We start from the raw sequence: 18,041 nt of genomic DNA on the forward strand, positions 1-18,041 counted from the left end.
TCAATCATAATTCAAAGAAAAATATAAATTCAATTAAAATCAAATCATTAGAATCATTTCTAATTTTCTCAAATGTGTATTCAATGGCCCCAATGCGATCATAAGTTCATGTTTCCCTAGGAGGAGGATGCTGATGGTGGTGACATTTTCTTTGACCGGAGCAAAGTAGAAGACGATGGCAGTGAGTATGGCAATACATTATTGTTTTTAAATCTACAATACTACAATTCCGGGAAGAACCACAAATTGAATCATTAATCTGATATCAAAGGTGAAGCTAATTAGATTTGCTTTGCTTTTGCTGTTTTGTAATTCACCATCATTGTATTATTAGGGAAACCACGGTAGATGCTGGGCATCTTTCTTTTATGATTTCTACACAGTGAGTTGTGAAGTAGCTTCGAAATTTAATTGCAAATTTGATTTTAATTTCAACCATTTTGAAGGTTTTAATTATGTTTTTTCAGCTGTAGGTACTGGTTGATCATGGCTTGAACTGAAGTTACTTCCTTAGTCTTGTAAAGTTATTATCCATTCCTCTGGCTCCAATTACTCAGATGACTTTGGAAATCAAAGTTTACCTTCTTCCCCATAAAGAAATGACTGGGTAACTCTTAACTTTGATTTGATTCTCATAATTGAAGCAATGCTTGTCAAATGTGGGACCTCATAATTAATGTTTAGTTGATAAGTCTCCCTCTATCATTTTTCTTATACAAGAAATTAATGTTCTCTTAATATTTATAGATTGATTGATGTGAAACGTAGAAAGTGGTGGGAAGTGTAGCAAGTATGACATGACTCGGTTATGGGGAAAAAATATCAACCATAGAAGCTAGCCCCGAGTATACGCATTGAACTAAAGCGTGGAAAATGCAAATCATAGCCAGTAGCCATATGACTTCGAAAGAAAACTTGGACCAATTGACGGGAGATAGAATAGGATAATATCAGAGTTTGAGAACTATTATTTCTTGTTGATGAACAAAGCCTTCTCAAATACAAATCAATCTCAAATCTATAACCCAAAATTTTCCTTCTCATAATTCATCATGTCATTGTTACCTTCAACTTTATCATGTATTTCTAGAAAGAAATACGATGTTTTCTTGAGTTTTAGAGGTGAAGATACCCGCAAAAACTTCACAGATCATCTCTATGATGCTCTAAATCGAAGTGGAATTATCACTTTCAGGGATGATCCAAAGATGGATGCCGGTGAAGAGATCGGACCACAACTCTTCCGAGCCATTCAACAATCGTGGTGCTCTGTAATTGTTTTTTCAGGAACCTATGCCTTTTCAAGTTGGTGCTTAGAGGAGCTTGCTGAGATTGTTAAACAAAAAAACGAGAAAGGACATAAAGTGTTTCCAATTTTCTACGACGTGAATCCATCTGATTTAAGAAAACAGAGAGAAAAAGTTGAAGAAGCATTTGCCAAACATGCAGAGAGATACAAGGAAGATAAAGAAAAGATTCTAAGGTGGCGAAATGCTTTGACTCAAGTGGCTAACATCAAAGGATGGCATTTAAATAACAGGTAAATCATTCTTTTCTTTCTTGTTTTCTTGTTTAATTAATTTAATAATTATAAAAATGAACTGAATTTTATTTCTTTGTAGGCATGAATCAGAGTTTATCGGAGATATTGTTAGAAAAATATCAGCAAAATTATGTCAGACATATCCAATTGTTCATGATGAGTTGGTTGGAATTAGTTCACGCTTGGAGGAGTTGCATTCCAAAATAGAGATTGGGGAAGATGACATCCGCATCGTAGGAATTTGCGGAATGGGTGGCATCGGTAAAACAACTCTCGCAAGAGTTGTTTACGACCAAATGTCATCTCATTTTGAAGGTAAGTGCTTCATTGCTGACGTTAGAGAAGTTTCAGACAAATTTGGACTCGTTTCTCTACAAAAACAACTTCTTTTCCAGATCTTGTCTGGTGAAGTCTTCGAATTTTTCAATGTTCATGAAGGGAATGCCATAATTAGCCGCAGATTATCTAACAAAAAGGTCCTTGTTGTGATTGATGATGTGGATAATTTACAGCACTTGAAATGCTTGGTTGGAAGGCATGATTGGTTCGGTTTAGGGAGTAGAATCATTATAACAACAAGAGATGAACACTTGCTCCAATCTTACCGAGTTGATGATGTGTATAAGCCTTCAACATTGAATGACAGCGAGGCACTTCAACTTTTCAGTTTGAAAGCTTTTGATAGTGAGACAGCACCAAATGATGATTTCATTGAGCTTTCTGAACATGTTGCAAAATATGCCAGTGGTCTCCCCTTAGCTCTTGAAGTCTTGGGTTGTTTTTTGTGCGGTAGAGATGTAGCTCAATGGAGATGTGCAATCCAAAGACTTGAAAAGGATTCTAACAAAGAGATTATTGAAAGACTTCGAATTAGCTTTGATGGATTGGAAGAAACGGAGAAGAAAATATTTCTAGATATAGCTTGCTTCTTCAATGGGGACAAGAAAGATTTTGTAATGAAAGTATTGGATGGCTGTGAGTTTTTCCCGGATATCGGAATCGATGTTCTCATTAAGAAGTCTCTACTAACAGTTGACGAAAACAACAAATTGTGGATGCATAACTTACTACAAGAAATGGGAAGAAGAATTGTTCGGGAAAAATCTATTGAGGAGCCTGGAAAACGTTGTAGATTGTGGGAGGAAAATGATGTATATCATGTGCTAACGAAGAACACTGTGAGTCATTCCAAGGAAATTGCATATTATATTAACGTTAAAGCATCAATGATACACACAATGTAATTTTTCACAAGTTCTATCACAGAAATTTCCTCATTCTATTTTGTGTTTCTTATGTCTTACTTTTGAATGTTTTTAGGCTACGGAAGCGATTGAAGGCATGATCATTGACAATAAAAGGTAGCGAAACATACATAAACATGCACCCATCTGTAAATTTCATATTCGGTCAAAAGTGACCCTTAAGGTTTTATTCTATCACTCCGTTCCTCGTTGAGTTATACTCTCTTTCTTATTTTACTCACTGTACTTTTAATTTTTTTGAAAATCCTTGAAGAATTATCTGTATGTTTCTATTCGGATGTGTGGGATACGAGTGCTTGACGGAGCATAGATAAATTAAGTTTTGGAGCAGCCTTGCTTTTAGGTATGGAATGCTTTGGGATATTTTCAAATTTGAACTGAGTTTTCGTTGTTTTACCCTTGGTTATCAGGATATCCAACAAGATGCTCAATTTGAATGTTAATGTTGTCTCTAAGATGAAAAAATTGAGATTGCTCAAAGTCCTTTGCCTCTCAAATTGTGATGAACTCAAATATCTTCCTAATGCGTTACGGCTGTTAGATTGGATGGGATATCCTTTAAGATTCTTACCTCCAAGCTTCCAACCAGACAACCTGGTTGCACTTCTGCTACCATACAGTCGCATTGAACAACTATGAAAGGGAAATACAGTAAGAACTAATTCATGCGACCCTTGTTTTCTAACTTATTTTAGGAATATTAACTAAATCTTCTCTAATTTATTATTATTTTCAGCAGCCCCTGTATAAGTTGAAAGTGCTCAACCTCAAAGGGTCCAAAAACCTGATCAAGTCACCGGACTTTACATCAGCCCCAAATCTGGAAACTTTAGTATTGGAGGGTTGTACAAGAATAGTAAATGTTCATCCGTCCATCGGAGTTCTTTCGAGGCTTAAACTTCTGAATTTAAGTAGCTGTACAAGTCTTAGGAATCTTCCAGCCAAAATTGGAATAGAATCTCTTGAAACATTAATCCTAAAAGATTGTACAAACCTTATTAGTCTCCCAAGGAGCATAGGTGGGTGTAAATGTCTAAAAACTCTCAATCTTTCTGGCTGTTATAAAGTTGAAAATTTACCAGAGAATTTGCAGCAAGTAGAGTTGTTGGAAGAGCTCGACTTAAGTGAAACAGCCATAGCAAAATTACCATCCTTCATTTTTCAACTTAAAAATCTTAAAGTTTTGTCTTTGAATAGGCTCAAGGGGCCATCATCTAAGTTAGGACCAAATCTAACTTCTCTTTTCCAGGTATTCCAAAGAGGACGGATCGAGTCTATGCCTCTGATGTTACATTCATTGTCAGGTTTGAGATCATTAAGAGAGCTGAAACTAAGGAACTGCAATTTACATGAAGGAGATATTCCTAGTGATATTTCTTGTTTATCCTGTCTGGAAAAACTTGAGCTTGGCGGAAACAGTTTCATCAGCGTACCTGTGATTGGTAGTGGACTTCCCAGGCTTCAATATCTTGGATTGTCAAATTGCAGGGAGCTTATATCGTTAGCTAAACCTGGTGCTTCTCCAGAACTATTTGCAGCTCCATCAAATGATTGGACACAGTTTTCTGGCCTTCACTGCTACAGATTGGTTGAGAATATCAATGCATTAACAATACTGAAAACCTGTCTTAAGGTCGATTTATCATTCTTTCGTATTTACAGAATCTAGTTTTTAAAGAATTATATACTTAGTTACCAAGCAACATAAGTTTTATTTTGCAGCGAGTTACATATTTAAAAAAAAGTTTTGATGCTAATATACCTGGAGGTGAAATACCAAAATGGTTTAGCCATCAAACAGTTGACTCTTCAATCAAGATACCACTGCCTAACAATATTCAGAATGATAGTCAATGGATCGGAGTTGCTTTCTGCTGCATTTTTGTCAACGATGATGCTTCAAGGAATGAGGAACTCACATGTGAAGCTGTTATCCATCATAGGAATTCCAGAAAAGATGGTTCTGACGGGTCTGTTTGTCGAAGTAGAAATCCTCGACGTGTCACAGGGCGCGGCTGGATTTTTTCTGAAGAATTCAACCAGCCCATAATAAAGGATCACAATTATTTCTGTTATTTTTCGCGTGAGAAATTATATTCATTTTCCTTGGAGGATAAATGTGGTGAAAGTGAAACCGAGAATTCATCATCGGATTGGTCAAATAAAGAATTCGGTGAACTTCAGTTATCAGTCAAATCCGATGACTGTCACCCAAGTGTTAAGGTGAAGAAATGTGGGATTCGAATACTGTATGAGAAAGATTTGGAAGATACCAATGAAGACTCCGCTGTAAGTGGATCAATAGCTAATGGTCCCCTTATAAAGCGAAAACGTAATGTTTACGAAGAGACAGAGGCCGGGTCACAACCATAAAGGATGGAAAAGTTTTTCAATTTTATGATGGGCAGACCGGGGAAGAAGCATTAGTTAGGGTCAATTCTATCCAGACATTTTCAATATTTTAGGATATATATATTTTTAAAATTAGTTACCTTTTATGTAATTATCAAAATTTTACTTTTTTTTTAATTTTTATTTTGGTACTTTTGGATGACGAAGGTCGTATGCAGGTGGACGGTGTATATTGAGATTCGAGAAGTTTGAAACTTTTAGGGAGATTTAATGACTTTTATGAGATTCTCGAGAATCTAATCTGATTAATTGAACGAGAAGATTGAGGTGAATCCTATGGAGAAATTTGGAGTTCATCAATCATCATGTATACGACAACCAATGATAGTCAATATGGTAATACATGATTTGGTTGTAACAATCAATTAATTGGATGACTTAATTGTAACAATCAATTAATCGAGTATCTTAATTGTAAAATACTTGATATTTTAACTAGTGTAGATATCATGTTCGAACCTAAGACCTCTATGAGTGACAAGGATCCTTTTAACTACTGAGGTCACTTGATTTGTGTCATTGATTTTTATTGGATGTGAGTCTATATCTTCTCAGCTAGTGATTTTTATTCGTGTCATTGATTTTGGGGCATTTTAAAAAATATATTTTTATATAAAAATATTAAAATTTCCTTTCTATATAAATAAATTTCAAGTATATTATTTATTTGATAGGGTGAATATAAGATAATATATGTTCAAAAAGTCTCAATCATTTGACAATGAACGCTTACACCTATTACAACTGAGGTCGTTTGGTTCGTGCATTTAAAAAATTTAATTGTATTACACATCCTCAAATTATAACCTTTATTTTAAATTGATTTCCAAATTTTTAAATATTTTAATTCCATCCCTAAACTATGACTATCATTTTAAATTAGTCCTTAAAATTTTGAATATTCCAATTTCATTTTCAAACTATAACCTCATTCTAAATTGGTCCCCAACCTTTAAATATTCAATATCATTATTGGTATACGTTAATCACATCCCATGCTAATAAAATTAATTTCATATTTGAAAAAATAGGTTAAATTATGGTTAAAATTAATTACATGTTTGGATGAATTTGGGAATGAAATTAGAAAATCTAAAAGTTTGAGGACCAGTTTAGAATGATGGTCATAATTTGTGGATGACATTCCTAATGCTTTCGAGCCTGATGAAGGCCTAGTTCCAATTTGCTTCCATGCGGTTGTATCTGCTTTTCCTTCCCTGACCTCTTCTATTCAGTTTGAGTTTTCGCTCCTCCACTTTACGGTAGAGCGACTTTAGTTCCAACATGAGAGCCAGGAATATTCTAAGCAATTGGAATATTTAAAAATTTGATGACTAGTTTAGAATGAGAATCGTAATTTAAAGATTAAATTGAAATATTTAAAAGTTTAAAAATCAATTTAAACCGAGAATCATAATTTGAAGACGCGTGATACAAATAATTCAATTTAGAAAGATTATCGTTAATAAATAAGGTAAGTTTTTCCTTCTATTATAAGATAATGGTTTTTTATTATAAACTATGTTCAAGGATTGTTTCAATCATTTAACTTTTAAAAGTTATGAAAGAGATATTAAATTCGTTAAATCATTACTAAATGATCACTATAAAATTATAATAAGTGTAAATTTTCGATATTTCATAATAATTTAATAAAATTTAATAACTATTTTGAAAGTTAAATAACCCAAAAAGATCATGTACGTATAGTTCAGTGACCTATGATATATTTTACGCAATAATAATGAAATGAAAAGAAAGTAGCGGTAACGCTCTGAAAAGGCGCGTTAGGTAACGTAACCTGGCTGTTATTATTATTACATTCCTTACCATTGAACGTCCCATGCAAGAAAACACCCTCGACTTTCTCTTCATTATTCAGTCTCCAAAAGTCTCAAATTTTTCACTGGAAACCATTGGCTTTCGTTTTTGAAATTCAGTGAATCATTGCTGAGGTAATAGTTCCGGGAGGAGGATCAATGGAGGTTCCAACTGCGGTGACGTTAATGGCGTCGATGGTTTCGTTGTACGTCGGGGATTTGCATCCCGATATCACTGACGAGGCACTCTTCGATGCTTTCAATTCGTTCAAAGGAATGTCCTCTGTTCGTGTTTGTAGAGATTCATCCACGGGAAGGTCTCTTTGTTATGGCTATGTTAACTTCAGTTCTCTTGAGGATGGTGCATAAGATTTGTTTTTTTTTAAATAATTTTTTCAATATATTGACTGCTTTTCGTTTGATTTCTGTTTCGTGTTTGATCTTCCAATATGAAAGTAATTTAAGAAAATTCAGTCTTTTTGAGTTAACTTTTATGTATGTCCATGTTTCTCTGCTATAATATGACCAGCACATTGTTAGACTATAGCATACTGTGTACATGCATGTATTATAGCATGGCTTTGGCAATCAGTTAGTTTAGGCGCCAAATATTGTTAGTCGGTTAAGTGGTTGATAGCTTGACTCTAGCTATAAAGCTAGTATGATTGTAAATGCAACACACGTGAATTCAATACATTTCTATCATATACAGTTTCTTAATATGGTATCTTTCGCCATTGGTCTTGGGGTTTCTTGAAAAACTCTTGCTGCGCATTCTTCCTTGGTGTTTCAATGGAGTCGTCCATAAGCATGAGCTTCTCTCACAAGAAAATCAGCGTTGTTCTTGATGAGATGAACTACCTTCTGTGGAAGCAGCAAATTCTGCTCACGGTAAGGAGTCACCGTCTTGAGCGCTTGTTGACCGGAGCTCTACAATCACCACCGGAGACGATTCTTGATGATACCGGTGCGATTCGTGTCAATGATGCATTTGAGGATTTTGTTGCGCAGGATAGTGCGCTTGCTTCGTGGCTCCTATCAACCATTAGCTCTCATCTTCTTCCTCATTTTGTTGGTGCCGAATCTGCAGCTGCAGTGTGGAGTGTTGTGCAACAGCTCTTTGCGAGCAGATCCACGACGGCTGCTATGAGTTTGCACTGCAAGCTGCAGTCACTTAGGAAGGGAAATGATAGCATGCGAGTGTATCTCACTCGTGTAAAAGAGGTATGTGACGCACTTGCCTCGTGTGGTAGTGCAGTTTCACATGTTGGACATGTTGCCAGTATCTTGAAAGGATTGCCCAGGGAGTATCAACCGTTTATGGCGGTTATCACTACGATGAAGGAAACACTGTCCTTGGACAGCCTTTACACCGTTCTGTTAGATGCTGAAGCACAGTTGGCCGGGTTCGAAGAGCAGTTTGATTATGCTCCTATGGCAGCCAATGTTGCTGAGAGAGTAGAAGATCATGATTCCTCTACTAATGGACGACGTGACTCTAACTCTTCACGCTCATCGTTTACAAACAGGACAGGCGGTCGAGGTCGAGGTCGAGGACGAACTAAGATTCAATGTCAGCTATGTGGCAAGCTCGGTCACTTGGTTGATCGATGCTGGCATCTTTATGATGAAGAATTTATGTGTGTTACTTCTGAGTCTCAAACTCATAAAGGACAGTCTGCCAATACACACTACTCTGCTACTGAAACTTCAAACCTGGGATGTGAACACTGTAAAGGTCATTCTCAGACAGCAGGTAATTTGCAAGCTAATACGGTCTCCAGGTCCAGTGATCATTGGGTGGTGGATTCTGGAGCTACACATCATATTACACCAGATGCTGCGAATGTCTCGAACCCTGCTGAGTTTAGAGGACCAGGTAAACTTACTGTTGGCAATGGAGTTTCTGTTGATATTCATAATGTTGGTAATGCGGTTGTTTCCTCTGCTTCTTCAAGAACTCTAATCTTGACTGAATTGTTGCATGTGCCTCACATAACTAAGAATTTGCTTTCGGTCTCTAAGCTTGCTAGGGATAATAAAGTTTACCTTGAATTTCATGCTGAGAAGTGCTTTGTTCGTGATGAATTCTCTAAGGCAATTCTTCTGCAAGGTGAAGAGAAAGGAGGGTTGTATACGTTTTCTCTTAGTGATTTCAGTACAGAAGGTTGTGGTGCTGCAGTTCATCTTGCAACTTCAGATATGACTCAGTCTGAGCTATGGCATCGACGTTTAGGACATCCAGCTAGTTTTGCGTTAAGTAAAATTGCCAAAGAGCTTGATGTAAAAGTTGATATTGATGTTAATAAAACGTGTGTGGCTTGCTTTATGGGAAAAAGTCATAAACTCCCTTTTTCTTCATCTAATACAGAGTACACTGCACCTTTTGAATTGGTTTTTTCAGACTTGTGGGGACCTCCTCACATTGCTTCCAATGGCTTTCGCTATTATGTAACCTTTGTGGATGCGTTTACCCGATTTACTTGGCTTTATCTACTGAAAGACAAAGCGCAAGCTGTTGATGCGTTTCATCTGTTCAAAAAATTGGTAGCAAATCAATTTGGCAGTAAAATCAAAGTTTTTCAGTCAGATTGGGGTGGAGAGTACCGAGTGTTTCCTGCGTTGCTTGCCAGATCAGGGATAGTGCATCGACTGACTTGTCCTCACACGTCTGAGCAGAACGGAGTCGTTGAGCGTAAGCATCGACATGTTGTTGAGTTAGGACTTGTTTTGCTAGCTCAAGCATCCATACCTATGCAGTACTGGTCATATGCATTTGTGACTGCTGTACATTTGATCAATCGTCTTCCCACGGTGGTGCTTGGAGGAATGACTCCATACGAGAAGCTGTACCAGAAGAAACCAGAGTATGCTTCACTGAAGGTCTTTGGATGCCAGTGTTTCCCGCACCTAAGACCCTTCCAGAATCACAAACTGTGCTTTCGATCTCAGTCTTGTACATTCCTTGGAGTTAGTCCTCAACACAAGGGCTATCAGTGTCTGGCAAGTAATGGTAGAGTTTATATCTCTAGACATGTTGTATTTAATGAAAAGGTTTTTCCATTTGCAGATAAAACTACTGTATGTCGCCCACATCATGCACAAACTGCTTGTTCACGTGATATTTCAGTCGTTGCAGATGTGAGACAGTGGAACATTAATGATGCTGCTCCAACCACTATACGAGGTGATATGCATAGTGATAATGCACATGGTGATAATGCGCATGGGACCGAACCACATGGTGATAATGCGCATGTGGAAGACACTGGGGCTTTGCGTGAAAATTCACTTGACAATGGGGCCACACCGCTTGGAGCTTTGCATGATAGTGGACATGGGGTTGTGCCTTTCGAAGCAATGCCCATGCATAGTCAAAATAATGTACATGGGGCCGTGCAGACAACAAATGCGCACCATGGAGACAACCATGGAGACACGCGGTTTGAAATAATAACAAACCATAATAATGCGCATGGTGGTGTACATAACCCAAGTGAAATTATTGAAGCTTCACGTGATAATGCTTCCACGCGTGAAAATGATTTAGTTGGGGCCATAAGTGCACATAATCCAAGAAATGAAATTGTTGAAGCTCCACGTGATAATGTTTTGGTCAGTGCGCCTGAAAGTGATATTGGAGCCAGTGCGCCTGAAAGTGGAGCCCGTGATAGTGCCATTGGGACTCATACTCAAAGCAATGAGGTTATTGAAGCCACGCATTATAATAATATATTGGGAGCCACACCGCTTGGACTTGGAGCAGTCACACCGTTTGAACTTGGAGCAATGTCCACTTCACCGGGCGACAATGATATTGGGGTCGCACCGCTCGGCGTGATGGATATTACTGGGGCCACACATGATGACTCCACATTGCATCCGTTGGAGAACAATGACAATTATAATATTGTTGGGGCCACAAATTCTGGTGGAGACAATTTTAATAATGGGAGTACTAGTCAGGTGGCTGAAGAATTGGAATTGCCCAATAATGCACCGACTGCATCATCTAGAAGGAATCATCACCCAATGTTGACACGCAGCAAATGTGGAGTCTTTAAGCCTAAGGCATACTCCACTCATTTTGACAATAATATACCTTCCACAATTCAAGAGGCGTTGCAGTCGACCAATTGGAAGGAGGCAGTCCAAGCTGAGGTAGATGCTCTTCAAAGGAACGGCACGTGGAGATTGGTGAAATTACCAGAAGGGCGTACTCCGATTGGGTGTAAGTGGTTGTTTAAACTGAAACGAAATCCAGATGGCTCCATACATCGCTATAAGGCGCGACTGGTTGCAAAAGGTTACTTGCAAGTTCCAGGGTATGATTTCCTTGATACGTTCAGCCCAGTTGTTAAGTTTTCTTCTCTTAATGCTGTTTTGACCCTAGCAGTATCTAATGACTGGGAGTTGAGGCACGTTGACATTAATAATGCGTTCCACAATGGAGACCTCTCTGAGGATGTGTTCATGCAACAACCGCCAGGTTTTGTGCAATTTGCTGAAGATGGATCTGTCCTCGTCTGCAAGCTTCAGAAGGCGTTATATGGATTGCGTCAGGCACCTAGGAACTGGCATGCCAAGCTCCGGGATAGCCTCATGCATATTGGATTTACAGCATCTCGAGCAGATTCGTCGTTGTTTGTCTATAAACGAGGTACTAGTGACATATATGTATTGGTCTATGTTGATGACATAGTCATCACTGGACACTCGTCTTGTGAGATTCAAGAAGTAGTGAGGTTGCTTAGTGAAAAATTTTCTCTCAAGGACCTTGGTGCACTTCGTTTTTTCTTGGGGATTGAAGTGCACCGCTCTCGTGGCTCTCTATTTTTGAATCAGAAAAATTTTTTGTTGGAACTGCTTGAGAAAACTAGTATGGCAGGTGCAGCTGCATGTTCCACACCGATGATACTAGCATCGAAATTGTCAAAAGATGCTGGGGAGCTGCTGTCAAATGAAAGTGAGTATCGCAGCATAGTTGGCTCCTTGCTCTATCTGTGTCATACACGTCCTGATTTAGCCTACAGTGTTGGTAAGGTGGCACAATTCATGCATGCACCACGTGAACCACATTGGCTTGCAGTCAAGCGTATACTTCGATACTTGGTTGGAACTGTGAATTATGGGTTGATGTTCCAAGCAAGTGAGGCAGAATTGTCTGTGTCAGCTTTTGCAGATGCAGATTGGGGAGCAAACATTGATGATAGACGGTCAATTTCCGGTTATGGTGTGTTCGTTGAGAAATGTCTTGTTGCGTGGTGCTCAAAGAAACAGAAAACGGTGTCTCGGTCCACGATGGAGGCAGAATACAAGTGTCTTGCTGATGCTGCTGCTGAAGTTACATGGACAAGTTCTTTACTTGCAGACCTAGGGATTCAACAACGGAGGGAGCCGGTGATATGGTGTGACAACACCGGAGCAGTGGCTATGAGCGCTAATCCCGTGTATCATGCACAGGCGAAGCATATAGATCTTGACATTCACTTTGTCCGAGAGAAGGTAGCTGCAGGACTGCTGAAGATCAACTACATACCAGCTGCACATCAAATAGCAGATGGTTTTACAAAACCTCTCTCAAAGTCAGCTTTTGAGGAGTTTCGTCACAGTATATGTGTGATGCCAGGGGTGTAGAGTCGATTAAGGGAAGAAATGAAAAGAGTAGGGAGAATGTTAGACTATAGCATACTGTGTACATGCATGTATTATAGCATGGCTTTGGCAATCAGTTAGTTTAGGCGCCAAATATTGTTAGTCGGTTAAGTGGTTGATAGCTTGACTCTAGCTATAAAGCTAGTATGATTGTAAATGCAACACACGTGAATTCAATACATTTCTATCATATACAGTTTCTTAATACACATTATGCAATGGAGAAGATGAATCACAGTTCGATTCATGGGAAAATGATTAGGGTGGCATGGTCACTTCGAGATCCTGATGCAAGAAAGAGTGGAGTTGGAAACGTGTTTGTCAAGGTACAAAACAAACCCTTTTTGTTCTTTTAACTGATATAATCTGAAATTCATTGGATTTATTGTACTTTTCTTTTCAGAATCTAAGTGAATCAATCGATAGTGTGGGGTTGCAAGAGTTGTTTCAGAGGTTTGGGAATGTAATATCCTGCAAAGCTGCAACATTTGAGGATGGGAAAAGCAAATGTTATAGATTTGTTCAATTTGAATCTGAAGAATCTGCAACTGCTGCTATTGAGAAGCTTGATAACAACATGATTGGTGATAAACAAGTGTAATATGAATTTTCCTTTAAAATATTTTTCGTTTCACTTATCTGCTAATAAAATGAATGGTTTCAGAAGTTTAATTTGTCTCTTTGGTCCCAGATTTGTTGGGAAATTTATGAAAACGTGTGACAGGATTTTGCCAAGTCCTGATGAAATATACAAATCTGTATATTTTACAAGGGAAAATTGCCTCCCTGGCTGTAGCAAGGGATGAAAATGGTGCCTCGAGAGGTTTCGGCTTTGTGAACTTCGAATGTCCCGATGATGCCAAGCGGGCAATGCAGTCAATGAAAGGATCAAAACTTGGTAGGCTTTCTTTTACTATGTTTCACGAACATGATATTTCAATGATATTTTTTCTGATCCAATATTTTTGGCCAAATATATTCAATCATAATTCAAAGAAAAATATAAATTCAATTAAAATCAAATCATTAGAATCATTTCTAATTTTCTCAAATGTGTATTCAATGGCCGCAATGCAATCATAAGTTCTTGTTGCCCTAGGAGGAGGATGCTGAAGGTGGTGACATTTTCTTTGACCGGAGCAAAGTAGAAGACGATGGCAGTGAGTATGGCAATACATTATTGTTTTTAAATCTACAATACTACAATTCTGGGAAGAACCACAAATTGAATCATTAATCTGATATCAAAGGTGAAGCTAATTAGATTTGCTTTGCTTTTGCTGTTTTGTAATTCACCATCATTGTATTATTAGGGAAACCACGGTAGATGCTGGGCATCTTTCTTTTATGATTTCTACACTGTGAGTTGTGAAGTAGCTTCGAAATTTAAGTGCAAATTTGATTTGAATTTCAACCATTTTGAAGGTTTTAATTATGTTTTTTCAGCTGTAGGTACTGGTTGATCATGGCTTGAACTGAACTTACTTCCTTAGGCTTGTAAATTTATTATCAATTCCTCTGGCTGCAATTACTCAGATCATTTTTCTTATACAAGAAATTAATGTTCTCTTAATATATATATAGATTGATTGATGTGAAACGTAGAAAGTGGTGGGAAGTAGAGCAGGTATGACATGACTCGGTTATGGGGAAAAATATCAACCATAGAAGATAGCCCCGAGTATACGCATTGAACTAAACGTGGAAAATGCAAATCATAGCCAGTAGACACATGACTTTGAAAGAAAACTTGGACCAATTAACGGGAGATAGAATAGGATAATATCAGAATTTGAGAACTAATATTTCATGTTGATGGAAAAAGCCTTCTCAAATACAAATCAATCTCAAATCTAAAACCCAAAAATTTTCCTTCTCATAATTCATCATGTCATTGTTACCTTCAACTTTATCATGTATTTCTAGAAAGAAATACGATGTTTTCTTGAGTTTTAGAGGTGAAGATACCCGTAAAAACTTCACAAATCATCTCTATGATGCTCTAAATCGAAGTGGAATTATCACTTTTAGGTAAAACAACTCTCGCAAGAGTTGTATACAACCAAATGTCATCTCATTTTGAAGGTAAATGCTTCATTGCCGACGTTCGAGAAGTTTCAGACAAATTTGGACTCGTTTCTCTACAGAAACAACTTCTTTTCCAGATCTTGTCTGGTGAAGTCTTCGAATTTTTCAATGTTCATGAAGAGAATGCCATAATTAGCCGCAGATTATCTAACAAAAAGGTCCTTGTTGTGATTGATGATGTGGATAATTTACAGCACTTGAAATGCTTGGTTGGAAGGCATAATTGGTTCGGTTTAGGGAGTAGAATCATTATAACAACAAGAGATGAACACTTGCTCCAATCTTACCGAGTTGACGGTGTGTATAAGCCTTCAACATTGAATGACAGCGAGGCACTTCAACTTTTCAGTTTGAAAGCTTTTGATAGTGAGACAGCACCAAATGATGTTTTCATTCAGCTTTCTGAACATGTTGCAAAATATGCCAGTGGTTTCCCCTTGCTCCAATCTTATACTCGAGTTTAAGTAACATAGTTCTAACACTCTTTGCCTTCATTGATGACATAATTCAATCCAAGTGAGGCCTAACACACTTAGTTTGATGTATGGTTGTATGCTTGTATTCATTAGGTTCAAAGGTTCTATATGTAGCAAGGGCACAAAAGAAAGCGGAACGCGAACAAATATTGCGTAATCAGTACGAGGAACGACGGAAGGAGCAGATCATGAAATACAATCACCACTTCTGTAGATGACAGAGCACCTTCAAATCAGAATCTAGGAATCTTCAACGCGACCGATATGGGTAACTTCTCGAACCATCTTGTTGCAGTTGAGTTCGACACGGTTCAAGATTTTTAGTTTCGAGACATAGACGACAGCCATATCGGTATTGACATAAATAGCTTGCACTCAAATGCTTCAGTCTCTGCCAGTTACTAAACCCAAGGTGGTTCCACAAAGCAAAATCTTACTCTCAAGAGTGGGAAACTAATCCAAGCTTGGATTGATTACGATTCAGTTGAGAACGTCATGAATGTAACGATTGCACCCACATCTAAAAGACCATCTCCCCTCGTCTTTTCATGTAGATCTCTCGCCGTTTCTTCACGAGTTTATGTATGTTGGTTTCTCAGCTTCTACAGGCCATGTTCTTGCCAGCTCTCATTATATTTTAGGGTGGAGCTTTAAGATCAATGGACAATCCCAGGCTCTTGATCTATCGTCGCTACCTTCATTCCCTGGACCACCAAAAAAACATACAACATTAACAGTTGGTGTATCGGTTTCATCTGCTGTTTTCATAATTGCTCTTTCCATTGCAGTTTATGTCATTATCAAAATCAAGAACACAGAAGTAGTTGAAGATTGGGAGCTGGACATTGACGAGGCGGTTTCGGTCGAGTTTACGAAGGAACTCTTGATAAATTCAAACACTCAAGTAGCTGTCAAGCGAGTTTCCCATGAATCAAAGCAAGGTTTACGTGAATTTGTTGCAGAAATTTCTAGTATCAGAAGGCTTCGACAACGGAATTTGGTTCAGCTATTGGGATGGTGCAGGAGAAGAGGCGACCTTCTTCTTGTTTACAATTTCATGGCTAATGGCAGTTTAGATAAGTTTTTGTTTGATGACCCTAAAACTACCTTGAATTGGGACCAGAGATTTAGGATCATAAAGGGTGTGGCTTCTGGTCTTCTCTATTTACACGAAGGATATGAACAAATTGCGATTCATAGGGATGTTAAGGCCAGTAATGTATTATTAGATGATGAGCTGAATGCACGGTTAGGAGATTTCAGCCGTGCAAGATTGTATGAACATGGTTCAAATCCAGGGACAAGTCGAATTGTAGGCACAATGGGATATATAGCACCGGATCTGCCCAAGACAGGAAAGGCCACAACAAGCTCTGATGTCTATGCTTTTGGTGCACTCTTGCTCGAGGTTGCTTGTGGGCGCAGGCCTATTGATCTCAAAGCATTGCCCGGGGAATTAGTGTTGGTTGATTGGGTATGGGAGAAGTTTAGGCAAGGGAGGGTCCTTGATGTGGTAGACACTAGGCTCAATGGCCAATATGATGTAGGTGAGATGATGATGGTGGTTAAGTTAGGCCTAACTTGTTCAAATGACGTGCCTGGGGCAAGGCCAAGCATGAGGAAGTTAGTAAGGTATCTTGATGGAGAGGTTGACTTACCAGAAACTTTGACGCCACCGGCTGCATTTCATGGGGGCGCAGAGGGATTTGACGCCTTTGTGCATTCGTTCTCGTCCTCATCCTCATCCCGTCATTGGATTATATGCAAAATTGTGCAAAAACCTAATCAAAGGGAATAAAAGAAAGTGATTTCTCTCACGAACATGATGTTTCAATGATATTTTTTCTGATCCAATATTTTTGGCCAAATATAATCAATCAGAATTCAAAGAAAAATATGAATTCAATTAAAAACAAATCATCAGAATCATTTCTAATTTTCTCAAATGTGTATTCAATGGCCCCAATGCAATCATAAGTTCTTGTTGCCCTAGGAGGAGGATGCTGATGGTCGTGACATTTTCTTTGACCGGAGCAAAGTAGAAGACGATGGCAGTGAGTATGGCAATACATTATTGTTTTTCAATCTACAATACTACAATTCCGGGAAGAACCACAAATGTCAAATTGCATAAAGAAAAACCCACCACTACTGGGAAAAACAACCATAGGCTTGTAAAGTTTTCTTATGTCTTACTTTTGAATGTTTTTAGGCTACGGAAGTGATTGAAGGCATGATCATTGACAATAAAAGGTAGGAAAACATACATAAACATACATAAACATGCGCCCTTGCTTTTAGGTATGGAATGCTTTGGGATATTTTCAAATTTGAACTGAGTTTTCGTTGTTATACCCTTGGTTATCAGGATATCCAACAAGATGCTCAATTTGAATGTTAATGCTGTCTCGAAGATGAAAAAATTGAGATTGCTCAAAGTCCTTTGCCTCTCAAATTGTGATGAACTCAAATATCTTCCTAATGAGTTACGGCTCTTAGATTGGATGGGATATCCTTTAAGATTCTTACCTCCAAGCTTCCAACCAGACAACCTGGTTGCACTTCTGCTACCATACAGTCGCATTGAACAACTATGGAGGGGAAATATAGTAAGAACTAATTCATATGATCATTGTTTTTTAACTTGTTTTAGGAATATTAACTAAAGCTTCTCTAATTTATTATTATTTTCAGCAGCCCCTGTATAAGTTGAAAGTGCTCAGCCTCAAAGGGTCCGAAAACCTGATCAAGACACCGGACTTTACATCAGCCCCAAATCTGG

The 18,041-nt window shown here is 38.1% G+C and overlaps 2 protein-coding genes across 2 annotated transcripts in view; both read left to right on the plus strand.

Annotated features, from left to right (window-relative positions):
• Positions 1-18,041, plus strand: part of LOC120202748 (TMV resistance protein N-like) — a 70,969-nt gene that overhangs the window by 18,157 nt on the left and 34,771 nt on the right. The window lies entirely within an intron of this gene.
• On the plus strand, positions 996-17,767 carry LOC120202856 (disease resistance protein RPV1-like). The gene is made up of 3 exons (XM_039203212.1): positions 996-1,540; positions 17,472-17,512; positions 17,628-17,767. Exons 1-2 carry the CDS (start codon positions 1,053-1,055, stop codon positions 17,482-17,484), a joined length of 501 nt encoding a protein of 166 aa, XP_039059143.1. The 5' UTR covers positions 996-1,052; the 3' UTR covers positions 17,485-17,512; positions 17,628-17,767.

Source organism: Hibiscus syriacus, unplaced genomic scaffold (assembly GCF_006381635.1).
Source record: "Hibiscus syriacus cultivar Baekdansim isolate YM2019G1 unplaced genomic scaffold, ASM638163v2 tig00009009_pilon, whole genome shotgun sequence".
NCBI lineage: Eukaryota > Viridiplantae > Streptophyta > Magnoliopsida > Malvales > Malvaceae > Hibiscus > Hibiscus syriacus.

Coding starts and splice junctions, on each gene's coding strand:
- LOC120202856 (XM_039203212.1), top strand. CDS start 1,053: ATGTCATTGTTACCTTCAACTTTATCATGTATTTCTAGAAAGAAATAC.